General features: G+C 40.9%; 1 protein-coding gene across 15 annotated transcripts in view; it reads left to right on the top strand.

The window, feature by feature from the left end:
* The window catches only part of IARS1 (isoleucyl-tRNA synthetase 1), a 94514-nt gene that overhangs the window by 57696 nt on the left and 16482 nt on the right, over positions 1-20336 (top strand). For all 15 annotated transcript variants that reach the window (XM_086846042.1, XM_086846044.1, XM_086846040.1 and 12 more), the window contains 10 exons: positions 770-856; positions 1525-1608; positions 5050-5197; positions 7955-8075; positions 11756-11847; positions 12196-12273; positions 12664-12785; positions 15406-15508; positions 15627-15710; positions 19554-19728. In XM_086846042.1, coding sequence (XP_086702168.1) covers positions 770-856; positions 1525-1608; positions 5050-5197; positions 7955-8075; positions 11756-11847; positions 12196-12273; positions 12664-12785; positions 15406-15508; positions 15627-15710; positions 19554-19728 — 1094 coding nt within the window. The remainder of the gene's footprint in view (positions 1-769; positions 857-1524; positions 1609-5049; positions 5198-7954; positions 8076-11755; positions 11848-12195; positions 12274-12663; positions 12786-15405; positions 15509-15626; positions 15711-19553; positions 19729-20336) is intronic.

Raw genomic sequence — 20336 nt, 5'->3', positions numbered from 1 at the left:
TCCTGAGTGTGAAATTATCACATCATCCTGCACTTCCACTTAATTTCCCAGACATAATCATATATCAGCCTGTGAACAATAGGTGCCTGTGCTTTCTCCAGCACTGATTTCCAAAGTGTTTCAGTTTATAGAGTGATTATAAACACATCAGATAGGGAAGGGAGGAACCACTGCTGCCCTTTGTTGTGAGAACATTCTCTTATTTCCTGGTGATGGCTGATTTAAGCAGGCAACCACAACCTCCTTCCAATCAAACCTTTGGCAGGATAGGAAGGAGGCTTCTCCCATTTTTGAGAACTTGCTTTTATATTTCTATACTATGTTCCATTGTCTGTCAGGCTGAAGAATACACAACACACAAACACACAAAATGTGCTGGTCCTGAGTGCTGTGTTTGGTCCTACTGATCCCGTGCTCACAGGTTTGCAGTGAGCAAATAGGAAACTTGTTCAGGGGCAGAATTCCCTATTTTGTACTAAAGAGGGAAAATGCTGCAGTTTTCTTCTTCATGATCTTCCTAATGCTTCCTATTAGAATTTTTCTGCCTTCCTGGACTAGTAGATCCCAGCTAAGCAAACAGCATGACACACTTCAAATAGGAAGATCTACTTTCAATAAGCTCCTCTTCTGACTCTGCCACATAAATGTTCTCCAGACTTAAAATTTATCTTTGCTGGAGGAAAGCAGCATAATGAAATATTTATTTTGTAATGAAGACACATGGGCTTTAGCTTGGTGTATTTATAAAGTCACATTTATCTTGTTTCAGGTTCTACACTTTGCTGGTGCTGTCCACTGCACTTTTTGGGAGGCCTCCTTTCAAGAATGTCATTGTGAATGGCCTTGTCCTTGCCAGGTTGGTGTCAATCAGCTCCTTCCCGAGCAGGTTTTTAGTCAAAGAATGTTTCAGATAAGACCTGCAAATTGTAAATGGAATGTGAAATGGACTTCAGAGCTGTTAAGACTTGCCAGGGAGATATCAGTGCTGCAGAAGATAAGAGGCATCTGAGAGTGAGAGGCTCACACATCCCAACATCTGCTGCACTGGGTTCTTTCCAGCAGGATTAGTCCTGCCTTGGGAGAGAAAGTGAAAAACAAGAACTGGAAAGAAATGATACCTGTTACGCAGAGTAAAGGGGATGATAAATGTAGTTTTAGATGTAATTTAAAGTTAATTATATTTGTTTCCCTTTATTTTCAAATGAAGCGTTGCCAGTGGGCTGGAGGGATTGATTCTAAAGAAGTGTATCTTTCCTCAGCTTGGGTAGGAAGGACAGATTTCCTGCTTAGATTTGTAATGTGGGAGCCTCTTGGGTTGGGCTTTGGTTTTTTTCAGTTGTTTTTTTTTAAGTTCAACAGTCCTACAGAAACAATGTGCTAATATATAGATATATATAATTATGTTCATGCCACCAGGAGTGTACTAGGACAGAAAAATTGAGCTGGATATGAAGGGTCTTTTTTTCTTTATCCATGTATTACAAGAGTTCTGGGAATTGATGCCTGCATTCTGATATTTTCTAGTGATGGCCAAAAAATGAGCAAAAGGAAGAAGAATTATCCTGATCCGATGCACATTGTGAACAGTTACGGAGCTGATGCACTCAGGTAGGATTTCTTTGATGGATGTTCAGTGGGATGTGTCAGCTCCCTGCTCATGGCAGATTCATACCAAAAGGCTGCTTGGGGGGGTGTGAAGAAACTGGAAGCAGGAAGAAGGTTAGTTTTAGAAGATTCTAGACCACAGTGACAGAAGTAACTGCAAGAGTGGATGACTCCAAAGAGCTGACAATGGATGCAGTGCATATCTCCCTCCCTAAAGCCCAAGGGATCTGCTTCTTCCAGCACTGATAGTCTGAGTTGAGCCCATGAAAATGTGAATAAAATATTTGATAACACCACTATACAAGGTCACTGTTGAATCATTGGCTTAGAGAAGGGTCTATGCTTAATAAAAAAAACATTTGTTTCCTGTTTGCACTAGATGTTTTCTAGAGAGAAAGTGCTTTGTTTTTGTGGATGTAAATACATAATTTGCACCTAATAGTAGTGGCACTAGAGAAACAGAAGTGGAGCAGCCTAATGTGTGTAGATAAATTGTCCTGGTCAAAGAGATTAAATATAGTTCATGTGGTTCATTAAAATTACAGGAACATATAAAGTAATTACACAGTCACTTGGTACTCTGGCTTGGTGCACTGATACATGCATCAAGTGGTACACTGAGGTAAAGGTACATAAAAGACATTTTAATGACTGCAGGAGTGCACTACTTGGGCATTTCTCTAGAGCCCTGTAATTCTTGTGTATATAAGAAACCCTTCAACTCACACACTGTGTTACAGCTACACACAGAATTGATGGGCTGAATGGAAGATGTTTATTTGGGGAAGACAGTTGTTACTTCTGGATAATTTAAAAGTATCAATGTGAAGTTCTAGTTGTTTCAAGATTTAGCATTTAAAAGACTTAGAACATGTTTACAATGAAGAGCTGGGTGGAGTTCTTAAGTTTAATCAAGGTTGCTCTTTACAAATAAACAAGGTGTGTTAGCAGGGTAGCACTGAGTTGGTAGCTGCAATAATAAGAGTGAAAAGGGTTGGAGTTACTCATACTGGAGATTTTTAAATCACAGGTGATGTTTCTGTTGGAAAAAAAAGAAAACCTGCCTTTTTTATAAACAAACCAAAAAAACTTCAAACATCAGAAGTTGCAGTTCCATTATTCATGGGTTTTGGTGTTTTTTTTTTTTTTAATTTATAAGAAGCTAATTCATTTTTCTGCCAGTGTACTCATTCTTTAATGTCACATTTATTTATACCTACACCCACACAGAGAGTAAAAAGCATTGCAGCCTGGGCTCATTTCTGGAAGGAGCTCTGCAATTCAGTTTTCTGCCTATTCTGAGGTGCTTGATGTTCTCTGTTTATAGCAAAAGCTACAACTGAGGTTTTTTCCTTGGCACCGTTTCCCTGCAGAGTTTCTTAAGCTTTTGCAGTACACAAATATATATGTATATTCTAACTGCAGCTTTGAAGTATTCTCAGCAGCAGCTTGATAAATAGATCAGCGGAAAATATAGATATAAGTTGGTGAACTGAATATGGAATTGAGTAGAAAGGGCAACCAGCAGAAATAACAGCACAGTAAATTCAACAACCCAACTTGAGGCTTCATGAAATTTGAATACTGAGTGAAATCTGTAAAAAGGGCCAAAACAGTTGCATTTCAGTGTTGCTGAGACCTGGGCTGGAGATCTGTCCAAGCTGAGCTATGTCAGAAAGCATTTGCTGGTCATGGTATTTCCATATTCACTTTCTCTGTCCTGGGGTGAGGATTGCTGTTAGAAGTGAGGAGTTACATCCTTCTCTCAACCTGGTCTTAAAATGCAGAGGAAATAATGCAACAAGATGCTGGTTTAGAGGGGTGAAGAGGACATTACTTACTCTTTTCTCATGCAAACTCAGTAACATGGACTTGATCTGAGGAAGATTTTATTTTCTGCCTGGTGGGTAACTTAATGGGTGTAACTAAACTGATGGGACTCCTGTTTTCTTGTGTGCCTTATTTCACTTTCCATAGATTGAATGTGTCTTTGAATTGGAGTAATTGAGGAAATCACTCTTCTTTTAACATTTAGATATTGTAAGGTAGGGTAAGGCTTCTTTAATAAAACAAGCCCCCCAGAAAACCATACTACAGCACCACCAAACTGGTACATAAATAATTGTGATAGAGGGAAGGTGTGATTTAAGGATAGGCTTAAATTCTAGTTTCATTTATGGACTTACTCATTGCCATTAATTGTTTGGTAATTCTGTAAATTTATAATCCGAGTTCAGGTACAAATTCACTTTGGTGATCTTTGAGGTCCATTCCCACCCAAGCTATTCTATCAATCTGTGCTTAAAAATGGTTTGGGTTTGTTTTTTTTTTAATCCAGTACTGAAAAAGCCCATTTCTGTGCTGCACTACTGTCTGTTTATTCTGGCAGCTCCATTTTTATCTATTAGTTTTAATGCAAGAAGCCCTCTCTCCTGAAGAATTTATGGTATGGTATTCTTGAATGTGCTGTGTCAAACCCCATTAAGATTTTAAAACCTCCTAAAGGAAGTGCCTGTAAAGTTGTATTAGTTTAGAGTCATGATTTTAAAAGTTTAAAAATGTGAGAAAATGGGTTAATAAATTTGGATTGAAAAATGCCACAATCTTTAAAATGAAGAAATGTTTGGTTTGGTTTTCATATTTGGAAAATTAACTGAGGTTCATAAATAATATTTGTATATATAAATAAGGTTTTTGCTTGTTTTTTGTTACCTGAGTAAGGCCTGGTTTCTCTTTGAGTTAATTTGATGGATTCCAGTTAATTTGATGGATTTATTTCTAAAGACAGGATGTTTATTTGGGGAAGAAGGGGGCATAAAGCATAAAGATTTTTTTATTTTTTTATTTTAAACTCAGAGACAGCAAAGAAGCTGAGGGACATTTCTGTCCCTTGTATAAGTAGTTGGTGTCACCTGGATCCTCTGGTCCCTCAGAGCTGCCTCTGGAACTGAGGCACATTTGTATTGTAGGAGGTACATCCTTTGTTCCCTTCTGGGGCTGTCTTTCTTGAAAATGTTGATTTCTGCCCTTTCTCTTGGAATTGCCTGTTTTGTTTTGCTCCTTAGTTCTGTCAAAGCTTTTCATAATTGAGGAGGTGAACAAGAGTGAGTAGAAAAATACTGGGCAGTGGTTAAGGAATTAAAAATACTACCAAAACAATAGATACCATCCTAAGGATGAACCATGCAGCCTCTGCTTGTTTTATACACTGATGCCATCTGAGCATGTGGTAGCACTTCAATTAACTTCTAGAGTAAAAAAGAAAATTTCAATTCAAATTCTGGATGCAGCATCTTAGAAAAACACCTGTAGCAGTTACTAGTAAATTGCTTTAGGTTCAGTTTGTTACATGCCTACAATACAATCATCTTTGGAGTTTTTCATGGGAAACCCTATCAGTATTCGCAGTTTTAAGCTCTGAAGTATTGTCCTCTTATTTTGCAGGTTGTACCTGATCAATTCTCCCGTGGTAAGAGCAGAAAACCTGAGGTTTAAGGAGGAGGGAGTGAGGGATATCCTGAAGGATGTGTTCCTGCCCTGGTACAATGCTTATCGCTTCCTGGTGCAGAACGTCCAGATCCTGCAGCACAAGGTACAGATCTGGGGGGCTGAGGGCAAGGGATTTTCTGCTTCTTCAGGGTTAAAGGGAATCAGCATTGTAGGGAAATTCAGATTGGAAGGGAGGTCTGGACTCTGGAGGTCATCTGATCTTTGCCACCTTGGTCTCAATTAGATCAGGTTGTATATTATACTTGCTCTTAATTTGTTATTTACTATTTGTACCATGCTTTATATTTGTAATCACCTGCATCTTTCTCTTTTCAACCAAGGTTATTAAATAGAAAGGAGGAGAGGTAGGTGGGTGACTGCCAAGACTTGACAGCTCTCATTTCTCAGATTGGAGTGCTGTTGAGTCCCTTTTATACCACATCCCTGGGAAGCTGCTGCATTCAGACTTGTGAAATTGGAGATCCAGACCTGGTGTTCGTAGGGTCAGGAAACACTGAGCAGTTACCTGCTGCTCCTCACCCCCTGGGAACACCAGTTAAAGCCACATGTGCTGGAGTGGATCCTTCTGAGATATCCTTGCTAAACCTGGGTGGGTTTTCCTGACAGTGTTTCCAGAGCAGCTGGAGGCAGCAGTTCCCACTGATCCCACCTCAGTGCTGCTGTTTTTCTCTGCTGTTCCTCTCTGTGGTGTGACCAGCTCCTGTCCAGGAGGATCTGTCCTGCAGGGTCTGTCACTTGGGCTGCAAGTTCCTCTGCACTGAGATCAGTGCTCAGCACCACACACACATTGAACATGAGCAGAACTGCAAATCAGTCAGGAAAGTTATTTTCAGTAGTGGCTGCTGTGACAGTTTCTTGAGCTAACTCATTTACAGGAACTTTAATTATGAATCTGCATTAAAATGCTTAACTTGGGAATACTCAGTCCTGAATACATTAGCCACGGCAAGGAGATTGTCTTCTGTAACATGACAGTAATTTTTTTAAAAGTTATATTTAAATGCAGCTTAGAAAAAAAATTTCAGAAATGGAATGGAAAGAAAGGCAAGTCACAAAAGCAATAATGCTTTAGACTTGTAGATTACGTTTGAAGTCTACTAAAAATGCTGGATGAGTGACAGGAGTTTCTACACTTTCAGTGTGAAAGCAAGATTAAAATTTCTTTCTTATAGTAATTTTTCATTAAAATTAAAGATTTGATGTGTATATTGTATAGTTTCTATTGAAACCAATTTTAATCTTTCAGCTGAAATTAATGACAGCAGGTTTAGTGCAGACTTTTATGGGAGCTAAATGAAAAGTCCAAACCTTGTACTACATGTGCAGTTGCAGTGCAGTGGTCACCGTGGAGCTGTCATTTGAATCAATCAAGGCAGCTGAATTCAGAAATCAGTAAAGTAAACAGCTGACTTAAACAATTTGGTTTGTCTGTGTTAGCAATGTCTTTGGGGAAGAAAGTTTGCTAACTCCAGATTCTAATATTTAACAAGTTTTTTTTTTTTAGGATCCCTAGACATCATTCATCAGACAAACTTAGATGTTACCCCCAAAATACACTTGTTTATTCCGTGTGGCCTTTGAATTGTCTAAAGTGAACTTTATAGCTTTTTGCCATGATCCCATTAAGTCTTGCAATATCAGTTCAATTGGGGATGGAAGACCCCACTGGAAAAACCAGGTGCTTAAGGAGATAGATTTGGTCATTCAGTAGATGGATTTTTTTCTTTCTAAATAGCAAAATCGTTCCTGTGCACCATATTAGGCAAAAGAATGGGCTACTGGAGGAGATAATGCTTAAATTAGATTTCATGCACAGGTTTAAGCAACTCCTTCATTGTGTTCTGCTTCCTGCGAGAGAGAAAGTAAAATCCCAGTGTCCTGGATCAGGTATAATAATGATTTAATGCTTATTGTAATTCTCCCTTTAATTGTAGTTGGTTAATGACTGCTGACCTCACACTGGGACTGCTCTTCTTCTGCATTTCTTTCCTATGAATCTTCTCCTTTGTGCTGTGAAAGTGTATCTGTAGTTCTTGGGTTGAACAATCCAAACAGATTATTTTTCATCTGGACTCTGAGGGAAGAGGAAGTCTAAAGGCTTTTAAAACCAGCTGTTAAATATTGTTTGTAAAAAAAAAACCAAACAGACAAAACCAACCCCAAAACCTGTTTCCAACCTGTTGTAAGAATGTGGGAAAGAGTCAGGGCAGGCACAGACATGGCCTTGCTTGGGAGGCCCTGCAGAACCAGCAAAGTGATGCCTTTTCTCAGATGGCTGCAAACATCATCCGTGCTCTGGAAAGCAGCAGAAATGCACTGTGTGCCTGTTGGGTGCTAAAAATTCCACCTGTTTTTTCAGGTTGCTACATTCATCTGTGTTTTAATGTGTTGAAATTGTCACATGTTCTTAAAAAAGTAACGGTCTTGTTTCTAGGCCTGCTCCCCAAATAGAATCCATCTGCATAGTAAATTCCTTAGAAATGCCTCAGATCCTCCTGGATGAAGGAGCTGTGTAAATTACAGGATCCTACCCCGTGTCTGGAGACTGGGGCTCACCCTGCACACAGGGAAAGGATTGGTACTGCTTTTTGTCTGCTTTAACAGGCCCAAATCACCAGCCTCTTTTGCAGTTAAAGGTTGTGGTGAGGCAGCAGTGGGAGACAGGTTTTCCACAGCTCCCTCTCTTACATACCTGTGTCTGGAATTTAATGTTTGCTGGTAGGAAACCAGTGTAACTCAGGGAAGATGCCAAAATAGTGGTGGCTGACAGGTAATTGGATATAGAGGTTTGATTATATACCCTGATGACTTGGAAATGTGCTTTGTGTTTTGATGATAGGAGGAGGGAAGAGAATTCCTGTACAATGAGAACACAGTTAAGGAGAGCAATAACATCATGGATAAATGGATTCTTTCTTTCACCCAGTCCCTCATCCAGTTCTTCAAAGCTGAAATGGCAGGTATGCATTTTTGCTCAGGGGGTTTCATGTTTGATTGCAGAACTTGCCTTTCCATACAGAGATTCCCAAATTCCATGAGAGACTTTGATAAAAGGAAGGAAATCTTTAACCAGCTACCATAATCCATGGAATGCTTCTTTCATGGGTGTTAAGTCAGATTTTGCTATGCTTGTTCATGAGATTTCAAAAAGTGATGAGGCTTTTTTTGTCACAGCTAATCCTGTGAGCTCAGTGATGGAGCTTGTTGCTGTAACAACGTCTGCTGCAGTGCTTGGAGCAATTAATAATATTATAATAGTCACTGAAAGACAGAAGTGAGAAGGAAGCCAAATAGAATTTGGAGAAGCTGGGAAAAAAGGGATAAAGTGGGCAGTGCTCAAGTCAGCTGAATAAAATAATTTTGGGAGGTACATGAACACTGGCAATAAATTTCTCCCTGGTATAGTTCCATGGAGAGGGTTTCTTTGGAATCATGCTGTGGGAGTGTGTGCAGCAGAATGGATGGTATTAGGATAGCTGTAAGAAGATATTGTCCAAGATTTTTTTCCCTGCATGTTGTCTTTTTCATGATCCCATACCTCTTGATGTGCCCACATTACACTGGGGCACTTAATTGCAAAGAGGAGATGCTGCAGGGACCCTCTGACGTAGCTGACAAACTTGCAGATTAAGTCACTGTGGGATTTGAAAAAGCTTTGGTACATTTGAGGGCACTGGAAGCCCAGGTATTGGGAAGAAGGTGGCTTTGGCCATTGTCACTCCTGTTCATGAATAAACAAATAACCCCCCTCAATGCCTGTGATCTTAAGTTGCCCTCAGAAGAATTTTTAGAAGCTGTGGACTTGGGAAGGAAGGTGTTAGGAGGGAAAACAGATAATAAGGAAATAGCTAAATGCCAGATGTGAGTTCATGAGGACACAGGCCAATCCTGCACTTCCTCATCTCTTGCTTTCCCCCATCTGACTGATGGGATGGTCACTCTGAGCAAGACCAGTACAGTGAGATGATCTTGCTGTGATAGGTAAACTGGGTCATTTGGTAGGAGCAGAATTCATGTGAGCTCATCTAAGAACATTTCATTAAAGGAAGAAAGAATCCTCAAGCTACCCAACCTAGCAGTATGACAAAAGTTGGCTTTCATTGATGAAAATGTGGCTTCTTCCTGCAAGTTGTTATGCTTGAAATTTGATGGTGGTTGTGTTGAGTTTCATGGAGTCCAAGCAGAGCCTATGCAAGTTTATGTGCTGCGTGCAAGGAGGAAAATACTCTGAGGGACAGCAAAAATTAATTAGTGAGTTTGTGAACCTGGGATCTTGAATCAGTGCATGGTTTAAGCCAGAAAAATTTGTAGGAAGGTGAATATGGGGGTAGAAACTTGAATTATGTGCTCTGATTTCTGAGAAGAAGATGAATCTGACCAAAAGGGGTGTGTCTGTGACCATCTTTGTAAAGTAAGGAGATCCTTCCAAACAGAAGAGAGTTCCTGTTGGAAGATAACAATGTAAAGACTTCCAAGGCAGTAGTGTTGGTATAAAATGCTGCTGTCTTGTGTTTGATGAAGATAACATCGTGTGCTCATCAAATGAGTGGCAATCTCATTTGGAAGGGATTAAAACCCAGAATTTTTCAATTTATTTTTCTGCATAAACTCTGGACTCAGTCAGGCAGATCTTAATGAGATGCAGTGAATTTGTGTACTGTGACATGATACTCTAATCTCTTTTACAAACCTATTTTGGAATTTTATATTTTTTTTTAAAGATTTTCTGCTTCATATTACTTCAAGTAGGAAAAATGTCAGGAAGAGACAAGGGAAGATTATAATGACTGATACTGTCAAATGCTCAATAATGGAGATAAATAAAAATATGAATTCCTGCAGCTGGAGGTCATGGGGTATAAGAACACACAGGTTTGAAATTGGCAGTGCAGGAGACCCCACTGACCAGGGAAATGCTGCAGTTTGGCACTGCTTCTTTCATTTCATCCAGTGTCCTTGAGTGGAACTGAATTTTACACCCATCTCCTGCCTCTGGAAAAATGTTTCCATTAAGTCCAACTTATGGTAATTCTGCCCCAGTTTCTCCTGGCACTTGGAGAGGTGGCAGTGTCAGCCCAGGTGGGGTCAGTGTGGGATTGTCCTCACCTGAATGGGCTGAGGGGCAAGGTTGGGCTGAACCTGTGCCCCCTCCAACTCTGGGGTGTTTGAGAGAGCCTAGAAAAACTCCAGAGAGGGGGAACAGCTCTCTGCTGCTCCTGGATGGGGAGAGCTTTGTGTTCCAGGAGTGTGTGCAACTGGAGGAGGCCCAGCCCCATTCCCAGTGTTCATGGAAAATGGCACAAGTTACATTCTGTTGAAACCTGATGTGTTTCAGGTGTGTTAAAATTCTCTATTAACAATCAATAAGCCTTATTAGGCTTTTATTAAATGCCCAATACAAGCACTTATTTTAGTACTTAATTATGACTGAAATGAAAGAAGTGTGTAGAGCCTCCATGTACATCCATGGCTTTTTCCTGAGTCACAAAAAAAAGCAGAATTCACAATTTGGTTACAGCTATTGAGAACAGAAATGCATTTTTCCAGGCTAATACTGTATTTCTTGTTAAAGATACACTGTCCCTGAAGGGTGGGATTTTTTATTATTTCAAAATTTGTTTATAATGGGTCTCCTAACTAAATAAATGCATAGCTAGAAGAAACATTAGGATTTTTTTTAGGATTACAAATTCCCAATAATGTCTTCCCCAGCATGATGTGAATCTTCTGAGCATTTCCTTTTTAGGTTTAAATCCCAGTTCTCTGCCTTTAGAAACACTTCTGCTTTACAAAACACAGTGAAAAGTGTAGTGGAGCTTTTAAAGCCAAGATCCATTTTACCCAGTAGCTGCTTGATTAATGAAGCTGCTTCAGAATGGAGCTCAAGAAGCTCTTGGCTTTTAGAGAAGTTAAATACAAGTTCTTCCTTAGCAAATTGAGTCCTGTGTAAGGTCCATCCCCCTTTATCCTCCCAAACTTCTCAGGAAGAGCTGAAATTTGTTTCCTTGTTGTGCAGTGATGTTGGTGATGACCTTGGCAGCTTTCCCTGATTTCAGTTACACAGAACTTGAAAATACAGCTCTGCTTATCTCTTACCTCATCAGCCTTGCTGCTGCTTCACATTTTAGCTTACCCTGTTATTTAGAAAAATAATGAAAAACTGTAATTATGGGGAGACTTGGTTGAAGTAGGTGTCTTATTTTAAATCTGTTGAGCAAAAGGAGGAAGCTTTGGCAGTTATTAAGAAAATTTTATTTTCTGGTTCTGCAATAATTTCTGTTCAACTTGCAGTGCCATGGCTGTGTTTGCAGCATGGGTGAATGGAGGATTTGCCCAATCCCCTGCCATTAATAGTCTCTTATCCACTATCCTCTTTACCAGTCAGATAAAAGCATAAGGCTCCCATAATGTCTGTTTGTGTGGGATTAGGAAAGCAATTTGGGAGAGGGGAATGTGTTTGTCTTGAGCATGAGAGGGATGCTGTGCATATTCAAAATACAGTTGTAAAATGATCAATATTTAGTTACTTTTTGGAGCTTTCTGCTGTGTTTAATACCAGGACTGTAAATGATGATGTGATTTCTAAGTGAGGAGCTTGCAGAGGGCAGATTTTACCTGCAGGAACCATTTTTCCTTGCAGCTTACAGGCTGTACACGGTGGTGCCTCGGCTGGTGAAGTTTGTGGATATTCTGACCAACTGGTACGTCAGAATGAACCGCAGGAGACTCAAGGTAGGGATCAGCTGCTGCAGTCCTGCACTGGCAACAAAGTCCTGGCAGTCCCTGGGAATGGGATTCATGGCAGCTCCACACAAGATCTTGGCTTTAAATGCTGTCACTGTGCCTGAAAGTGGCACAAAATTTAACTGTTTTCTCTCCTTTGTGGAAAAACCCAACCAAAATGCCCAATAATTCCATTGCACTTGCTCAGTGGAATAGACCAAAGTTAATACAGTTTGGAAAACACATGTATTGTAATAACATAGCCTATTTGAAGTGCATTTGAAAACTTTTGAAGTCCATTGAAGTGCATTTCCTGATCCTCAAATCTCTGCTTTTCTTGGTGAATTCTTCATTTAGGGCGAGAATGGGACTGAGGACTGCATTATGGCCTTGGAAACTTTGTTTAGTGTCTTGTTCTCCATGTGCAGGCTCATGGTAAGGGAATTACACCCCACTCCCAGTAACACTTTAATGCAGTTAATGTAAAAGCATATTTGTGTAGCACAGTTCATTTTCCATCTTTCCCTTTTATTTGCTTATCTGCCCCTTGGTGGTAAAAAAAGAAGGCCTTTATCACCTGATTGATAAGGACACAATATAATTTCTTCCCTGATGCCCAAAAAATAACATTTAAATATCAGGCAGGAGGTAAATAAGTGGTATGAATTCCAGTGTTTATTTCAGTCTGCATTTTGAATAACATCCCACTTGCAGACACTTTGTAAGCATTGTTTTTGCTGAACTGTCCTTATGTAATTCATGGTATTACTGATTCATAATGTACAAGCAATAAAGGAAAGCTGGTGATTGAATGCAATATTACAGGCACCATATACTCCATTTATCACTGAGCTGATGTACCAGAATCTGAAAACACTCATTGATCCAGCCTCAGTCCAGGAGAAGAACATCGAGAGCATCCACTACCTCATGCTTCCCCAAGTCAGGTAAGAGGCAGCTCTTAGGTGGCAAAATTGGGGTTTGGTTTTTTGTTGGGGGATTTTTGTTCATTTTTGGGGCTTGGGGGTTTGGTTGTTTGTTTGTTTTTGGGTTTTTTTTTTTTATTTCACAGAACAGTGCTCCCTCACTTGTGTTTAAAACTGCGTAACAAGAAACCAAACTGCTTTCATAATGTAAATACTTTGTCTCTGAAAAACTTTAGGATGCTAGTGAACATGTTCTTTTCTATGAGCACAGATTGTTTATATTTTGATTAAGATCTGATGAATTTTAGTCTCTTTGCTGTAGGAGAACATTTCCCTTGCAGTACACTTCACACTTCACCCTCAGTTTTAGCTGGGAATTTTCCCTCCATATTCAGGCAGTAGATTTGTGTTAGCTTAAAGGACTGGAGATAGGAAGGAAAGCCAGTTAGGAGGAATGCGTGTTCCCAACTCATAATATTTTCTTGTGGTGGGCAGGAATATCCTTTTTTACTCCTCAGACTGTGTGTTGGCTCAAAGCTGTAGTTTCTAACTGTGAAAGGCCCTAAAGGATCAGAGAGATCACTGGTATTGCAGTGGATTAAGTTCCTGCATTTAGTTCCTGCAGCACTGTCTGCTCTGGGTATCTGAAAACAAGAGAAAAAATTTCCCTTCAGTGTTGCAGCTCAGTGTGAAAACCCTCAAGGACAGGGGACCTGACCTTGATACTTTACAGTTTAAAAATTTAAACCTTCTCTAATGGTGTATCTTTTTATGGCTGCTGCACGCTTTGAGGAGGATGTATGGTCTTTGTGATCACTTTAATAGTGAGAGTTACTGCAACAGGGAGCTGGAGATTGACATAATGATGGTGCTGATTTTCTGTTCCCTGGGCAAGTGCTCTGAAGAATATGTAATCAATGCCACCCTCATCAGGGAGCTGCCAGGAGTAGGTCTGGGCTTCTGTAGAAGGGAGTCAGGGAAGGATGGGGAGCTGTTTGCAGGGACTCACTTCAGGCACGGGCTTAGCACAAGCACTTAAAAGTGGCTTAGTCACTCTTCACTGCAGTTACTGCTGACTTGCTGCTGCATCATGCAAATGTGGGATGTGTTTGAGGCTTGCATCACTATTCCCTGTATTGCATTTTGTTTGGGTTTTTGTCTGTTGCTAGTTTGTGGCATTTATTTGATCCTGTGTATATCAGTTGTTCCCTTGTCCCATAGAAAAATCCTTTTCTAATCCAGAGTGTTGTTGATGTTGGAGTTTCACCTGGAGTTGCAAAGCACATCACTGCATTTACTTTGAAAGTTTTCTAATACAGCATAAAGACAATACTGTCAATTAATAGGAAGAGAGATTTTTCAATGCAGTTACAGAAAATACCACTTTGCCAGTATGGTGATTGCAGATAAAGCTGGAGGACTTGGCCACTTTCACAGCTGAGCTTGACTCAACACCTGTGTTAAAACCCCACCGAGGTCGTGCTTGGTTTCTCAGTGTCTGAACAGATGGGTGACATTAAATCTTGTGGATTTGCATTCAGTCTTTGAAAAATATTCTTATGTTGTGGCTCTGCAGTGTTGTTCAGTGATATTGAAATACTGTCACATAATCCTGTATGAAGCTTTCTGGGAGCAAAATATTCCATCTTGTAATTTCCACATTTCCAAGTTGTTGGAGGATCATCCTCAGGGACTGGCTTTCGGAAGAACAAAAGCTTCAAAAGATGTGGAACCAACTCAAAGTCTTAATGCTGCAATGGACATGTTTCAGTTTTAAATTTTGTTTCATCAGCTTTGTTTTTCTGGCCTTACTGCAGTTGTGGTTTTCAGCCCAGTACTTCTGCTCCTTAGGTTACAGCAAGTACCTGTGTTCATTTAATTTATTCATATCTATCTTTTTAACCAATACCTCTGCTCTTGCTTTGATACCTGAGTGGTTTTAAAGGAGCTGCCCAATTAGTGCATCTACTTAACAAATCAGGAAAAACATATTTTCAGAACATTTCACTGCTTGTACACGTGAAACAAGATGTAAATGTCAACTGCCAAAAAAAAAAGAAAAATGAGCCAAAAATTCAACCCAAATCCTCCTTCCCATCCCCAAAAAAATGCCAAAAGGCAAAAAAATCCCCAATCCTGCCTTGCCTCAGAGTGCAGGGGTGTTACAATTATTGAGCCTGGAAAGATGCAAAAAATCTAAAACATCAAGCTCAAATATCCACAGTTTCTGGAAAAGATGATAAATCGAGATCCAGTAAATTGTTGTTACAGGGAATTCATTGTTGCTATAAGTACTCTATTTATAATATCTTTCTGCATCTTCTTATGATATTATTAATGTAAATTGTACTTTTTATTGGCTATTACTAGAATAGGTTATATGACTCAATCCTGTGCACCTTGTGAGAGGTGCTAACAAAAGATGTAAAAATAGCTCTGCTATTTGTTTTCAGCAGGTTATTTCCTCCTCATCTTCTCCACAAAGAGAGAGGAAAAGCCTGTTTGTTCATTTTTCAAATTGCCCCAACCAGGGCATAATTGAGTATGTGGCAGGAAATGTCAGGGAAGGGGGTAAAATGTTTTCAATCTGCTCAAAGAGAGGTGATGAAAATGAAGCAATTATGTTTCCTTTCTAATCTAGGGAGGATCTCATCGACAAAAAAATTGAAAGTGCCGTTTCTTGTTTGCAGTCTGTGATTGAGCTGGGACGAGTGATCAGAGACAGAAAAACCATCCCAGTCAAGGTTAGAACTCCTCACATCTCCTGTCATACCTTGGGAATGTGCAACAGCTTTGTAACTTTGGGATAAACCTGGGGAAACTGAGTAGTTAAGTTTCTGTTTTGTTTTTTTCTTTCCTCAGTATCCTCTGAAAGAAGTAGTAGTTATCCACCAGGATCCAGAGGCACTGGAAAACATCAGGTCTTTAGAGAAGTACGTACTCGAGGTAAGAACATCATGTTTTACGGGGATTGTGTCTGGTGGTTACCTGAACAACCTTTTCTGTTGACCATATTAATAGGTAAAATGAATTTCCAGGAGAGCTGTAATGAAAGGGGATATCAGTGGGTGGTGTGCCAAAGTCAGTTTAGTGTTGAGAAATACTTAATCCTACAAACTGACCACACTGGACTGAGAGGCTGTTAGAATCTGACCCGTTTGCATTCTCTAAAGCCATGAAATCCATCTTCAAGGATCAGTGGCACAGAATTCTCATTCTGTTCCCACTAAGCACTGGCAGTACAGGATCTAAGGAGGTTTTTCCTTGTGCAGAAATGGTGTGGCCCTTATCCTGTGCCTGTTCTTGGCAGAATAAAGATTGTTTCTTCAGTGAGGTATCTGTAACAGCAGATCTGTTCATGTGCTTAAAATATGCCATCGTGTTGTGGTTGAAGTTGCCATTGTCAAGGTCACCTGCTTTACCTTGACAAACAGAACAATAATGTGCATCTTCCCAAGGAGGATCAGCTCACCTCACATGCCTTGCTGAGGGCAGTCATGTCAATTAGGGAATTCAGGAGATGAAGCACAGGAGGACCTCTGAAACTTGTGTTATATGTAATTCCAGCAATGTGAGCTTTCCCCAAACCTAAATACACATCTGTGGAAAGTCTAAAAATTCTACTGGGTGAATGAGCACTGGCTCAGGAAGGCACAGCTCAGTGCACAGGACCTCTGCATCAGTGCTGTGTGCTGCTTGCTTTTAGTTACTGTGGGAGTTAAATGCTTAAGAATTGTTCACTAGAGGAATTTTAATTTAAAAGATAGTAATTGATTTGCAAGTGGGACTGTAAAGCTTTTCTGTCATGTTAACTTATTGATTATTTCTCTTAGACTTGGCACTTATGATCCCTTGCCTCAGAATTGCTGTTATTATTAATTATAATAATTTCAATATCTGAGTCTCCTCAACAGCAGAATTCTGTGGAATTTAGGCTAATGTCTGTCCCATTTTTTGGATCTGAAAAATGGATTTGTGGATTCTAGAGAATCCAGCTTTAAGGGAGATGAGTTTAGCTTCCTCAAATTACTTCCGTAAGAGTGGTTGCTAAAATTTGTTGTCAGCTTCTACAGCTAATGAAAGGTAACAAAAAAAGCTAACAATTTTTAAATTATTATGTAATTGGATTGTACATGAGTAAGTTTTGATTTGTATTTCCTTTGCCTACTGCAGACAAAAGTCTCTGTTCTGGAGAGATGAGTTAAAACAAACTCAGATGCCTTTGTGGAAGCACAAACACAAAGTGCTGTCTGTTGTCCTGGTTTTATTATGTGTCTTAAAATTCAACAAGCTGCTGCTGGAGCTTAGTGTGTGTTTTATTGTACTGCATGGCAATCAATCCTGTTGTTTACTGGATGGTGCAGAGCTAAAGAGGTCAGTGATTACAGGCAGGCTGGGCAGCATTGCTTGGACTGCATTTGCAGCTTTGTTCATCAACCTCCTGCCTATTCAGAGCTTTAGAACCTTCAGTGATTGCCAGGAGTAAATTTGCAGATGCCAGAGGTAATGGGTAAGGAGAATTACACCATTTAATTTCGTGTAGTTGCTGACAAAAGAATTGGAAAAATACACTTGTCAATTCTTCAGAAATTTCATTCATCGCTTTTGCAGTAGGAGCTGTAGTCTTTGATCTGCAGTGCTGCTCTCTCATCTTCAGAATACAGCAAGTCATTTAAATAAATGGATTTTAATATTAGAACTTGCCTGATTATAGAGTTGTCATGCAAAAATAGCCAAGCTCACAAAATGAAATAAACCCAGGAGGCTTTTAGCAACTGGACACAGTTGCATTTTATTCATTTCTATTTGAGGCCTTTTACAAGCCTGGGTCAGGACTTCTTTTCCCAGCTGCTTCCAGGGAAAGGTTTTCTCTGAGTAAATTTCACTCTGTGCACAGTCAGAATCTTGTTTCCATCCACCCTTTGTATTCCCTCCATCCCCCAGCCCTGTGTAGGGCTGCTGTAAAACAGAGAAATTTGGCTTCTACATCAAACCCAGGGACCGAGCCTGTGATGGGGCTGAATTATCTGACAGAGGCGCTGTGGCTGGGGGGCCCAGCACTTTTTCATTTCTTACACTATTACATAATGAGTACTTTCCTTTTCAGGCTGCCTGCTTAGAGAACCCAGCCCAGCTGAAGCATAGCATTTCTGACATTTCTGTCTGTGTTCTGAGGACTGGGCATAGTTGGGGTACAGGGCACCAGCTAAAGGCTCTTGTATGTTCAGGCATTCCCTGTACAGCTAGCTCTTCCAGCTGGCCATGGGAAGGGCTGGTTGCCTCAGTATGTCCACATGAGATTTGAAAGATGTGTTAAGGAGCTAATTTTGAGTAATTAGGAAGATAAAATTAAGAATTATTTTAAGTCAAAGCACAGAGACTGATGTAAACAGACCTAAGATACAGATTTGCCTGTTTTTCTAAGACTCATTCTGGGTTTTTAAATGGATAATATGTTCAAAAAGAATTATTTCCTAATCTAATTAGTACAGAAAACTTGTCCTGATGGAGTTGGCTTCTCTGTGATTTATCTAATCAGGCCCAAAGTCATCTTTCAATTTGTGCTATTTTTTGGATTATTACTTCTTTTCCCCCACGAGGTTGTCATTTACAACTCGTGGGCTCATTTCCAGCAGCACCCCATTGAAACTGAATTTCTGAAGTGCGCAATTTTCATTAGATTTCCTAAAAGATGTATTAAATAAAATTAGATTCAGTTGTGTTTTTGGCTCCTCATGTCAGTAGGACTTCCTAGGGAATTAGGCTGCAGCTCAGAGGTTGTATTTAAGCATTATTTCTCAATCCAAATGTTTGGCTACTTGCTAGTCCTGTCATGCTGATGCTGCCATTTACTTCTGCTTCCTAAATGCCTTGGAGCAGCTTGTTTGCCAAGTGCACCTGGTGATGCTGTAGGATGGTGATGGGAGCTCTGACCACCATCCAGTGGGCATTAAATGCCAAATGTTTCAAATACTGGGCAGCCTGGCAGGCAGAACCTGCTGGATTGCAGTGAAGTGCACATGCGGGTCTGTGCCTCATGTTTTCCAACCCCAGTCATATCCCCCTTCAGCTTTCTTCTCTCCAAAGAGTTCCAGCCTTGGTCTTTTCCTCATATGAAAGCAACGTTGTCCTCTCAATCAGTTGTGTAAAACTTTGCACAGCACCGCTATGTTCCCTTCAGATATGGGGACAAAAATTGCATGTGCAGGTCAGAAAAATGGGCACACACATTCCTGCAGTGTCTGGGACCTCTCCTGGAGTCCATGCAGGTTTTATAAAGCTGTTTTGGCTGCAGGGGCACAGCCAGAAGCTTTTCTGAGCAGGCTGGTTTTGTGTGCAGTCAGGGGCTGGAATGAACAAGTAAAAAGGAGACAAAATGAGGCCGTTTGGTACAACCTCAACCATGAAATGGTTGGTTATGGTTTCCTGGCTCAATGTGTTCTGAAAGGACTGTTCCAGCAGGATTTTCCCTCCTGAGCTCTGCCCGGCCATTGACTCCACCACTGCATACAGAGGGAATGGGTTTAGTTCTTCAGGCAGTTCTGAGGGGGAGGTAAAAAGGACTGTTGAGTAGGGGGATGATTTGAGGTGAGAGCAAAGAACTGCCACCTGGAGGCTGAGGGTGAGGAGGGGCTGTGCTGCTGAAGGCGGGTTCGGTCGGGTTTGTTTGCTCTCCCAGTGCTGGCCAATGACCTGGTCCAGAGATAACTCTGTACAAGCCTCACACCCGGGCCCTCACACCTTCCCCGGCGCTGTTGTTGAGCTCATGCCCTGTGTGTGTCCCTGCAGGAGCTGAATGTGCGGGCGCTGACGCTGTCTGCGGACAAGGGCAGGTACGGGGTGCGGCTGCGGGCCGAGCCCGAGCACACCGTGCTGGGCCGGCGCCTCAAGGGAGCCTTCAAGTCTGTCATGGCTGCCATCAAGGAGCTCAGCAGCGAGCAGCTGGAGAGGTTCCAGGAGACAGGTCTGTAGTGGGACAGAGCCCTTCGAGGATGGCAGGGTATCCTCCTGTGGGCTTTGGGGAGCTTAAAGCCTACTTCCCTCTTATTATCCCTATTCATATACGAGGAGAAAATTGGGGTTTTTTGTCCCCAGTATTTTTCTGAGGGTAAATTAGAAATGGCCACAAGCACTAATCTTAGGCTGTTCTCCTGTTAAACTGTTCCTTCCTGTCAGAGGAGGTTTAGGATGGATAACAGGAAAAGGTTCTTCCCCCCAGAGGGTGTCAAGCACCCCAGAAAATGGGCACAGCCCCAAGGCTGCCAGAGCTTCAGGAGTGTTTGGACAGCACTACCAGGGCTGCACAGGGTGGGATTGTCAAGGTGTCTGACCAGGAGTCAGATCTGACTCTGACTCTCTGACTCTGATCCCTGTGGGTCCCTTCCCACTCAGGATGTTCTCTGATTTTAAGGGCTGCTGTAAAGACAAGATGAAGCAGAGAATAAGCTTTCTGTGAGACTGAATCAGATTGGAACTGAGTATTTGTGCAGTAGCTTTTATTCTAAAAGCATTGCTTCGATTCCAGAGTTACAAGTGGGTGTGAATTTTGCAGCTATATCTGTTTAGTGAATT

The sequence above is a fragment of the Cyanistes caeruleus genome, chromosome 11 (genome assembly GCF_971803275.1).
Source record: "Cyanistes caeruleus chromosome 11, bCyaCae1.hap1.1, whole genome shotgun sequence".
Lineage (NCBI taxonomy): Eukaryota > Metazoa > Chordata > Aves > Passeriformes > Paridae > Cyanistes > Cyanistes caeruleus.
The sequence above is the reverse complement of the archived record's forward strand: the minus strand, read 5'-3'. Positions and strand labels throughout refer to the sequence as shown.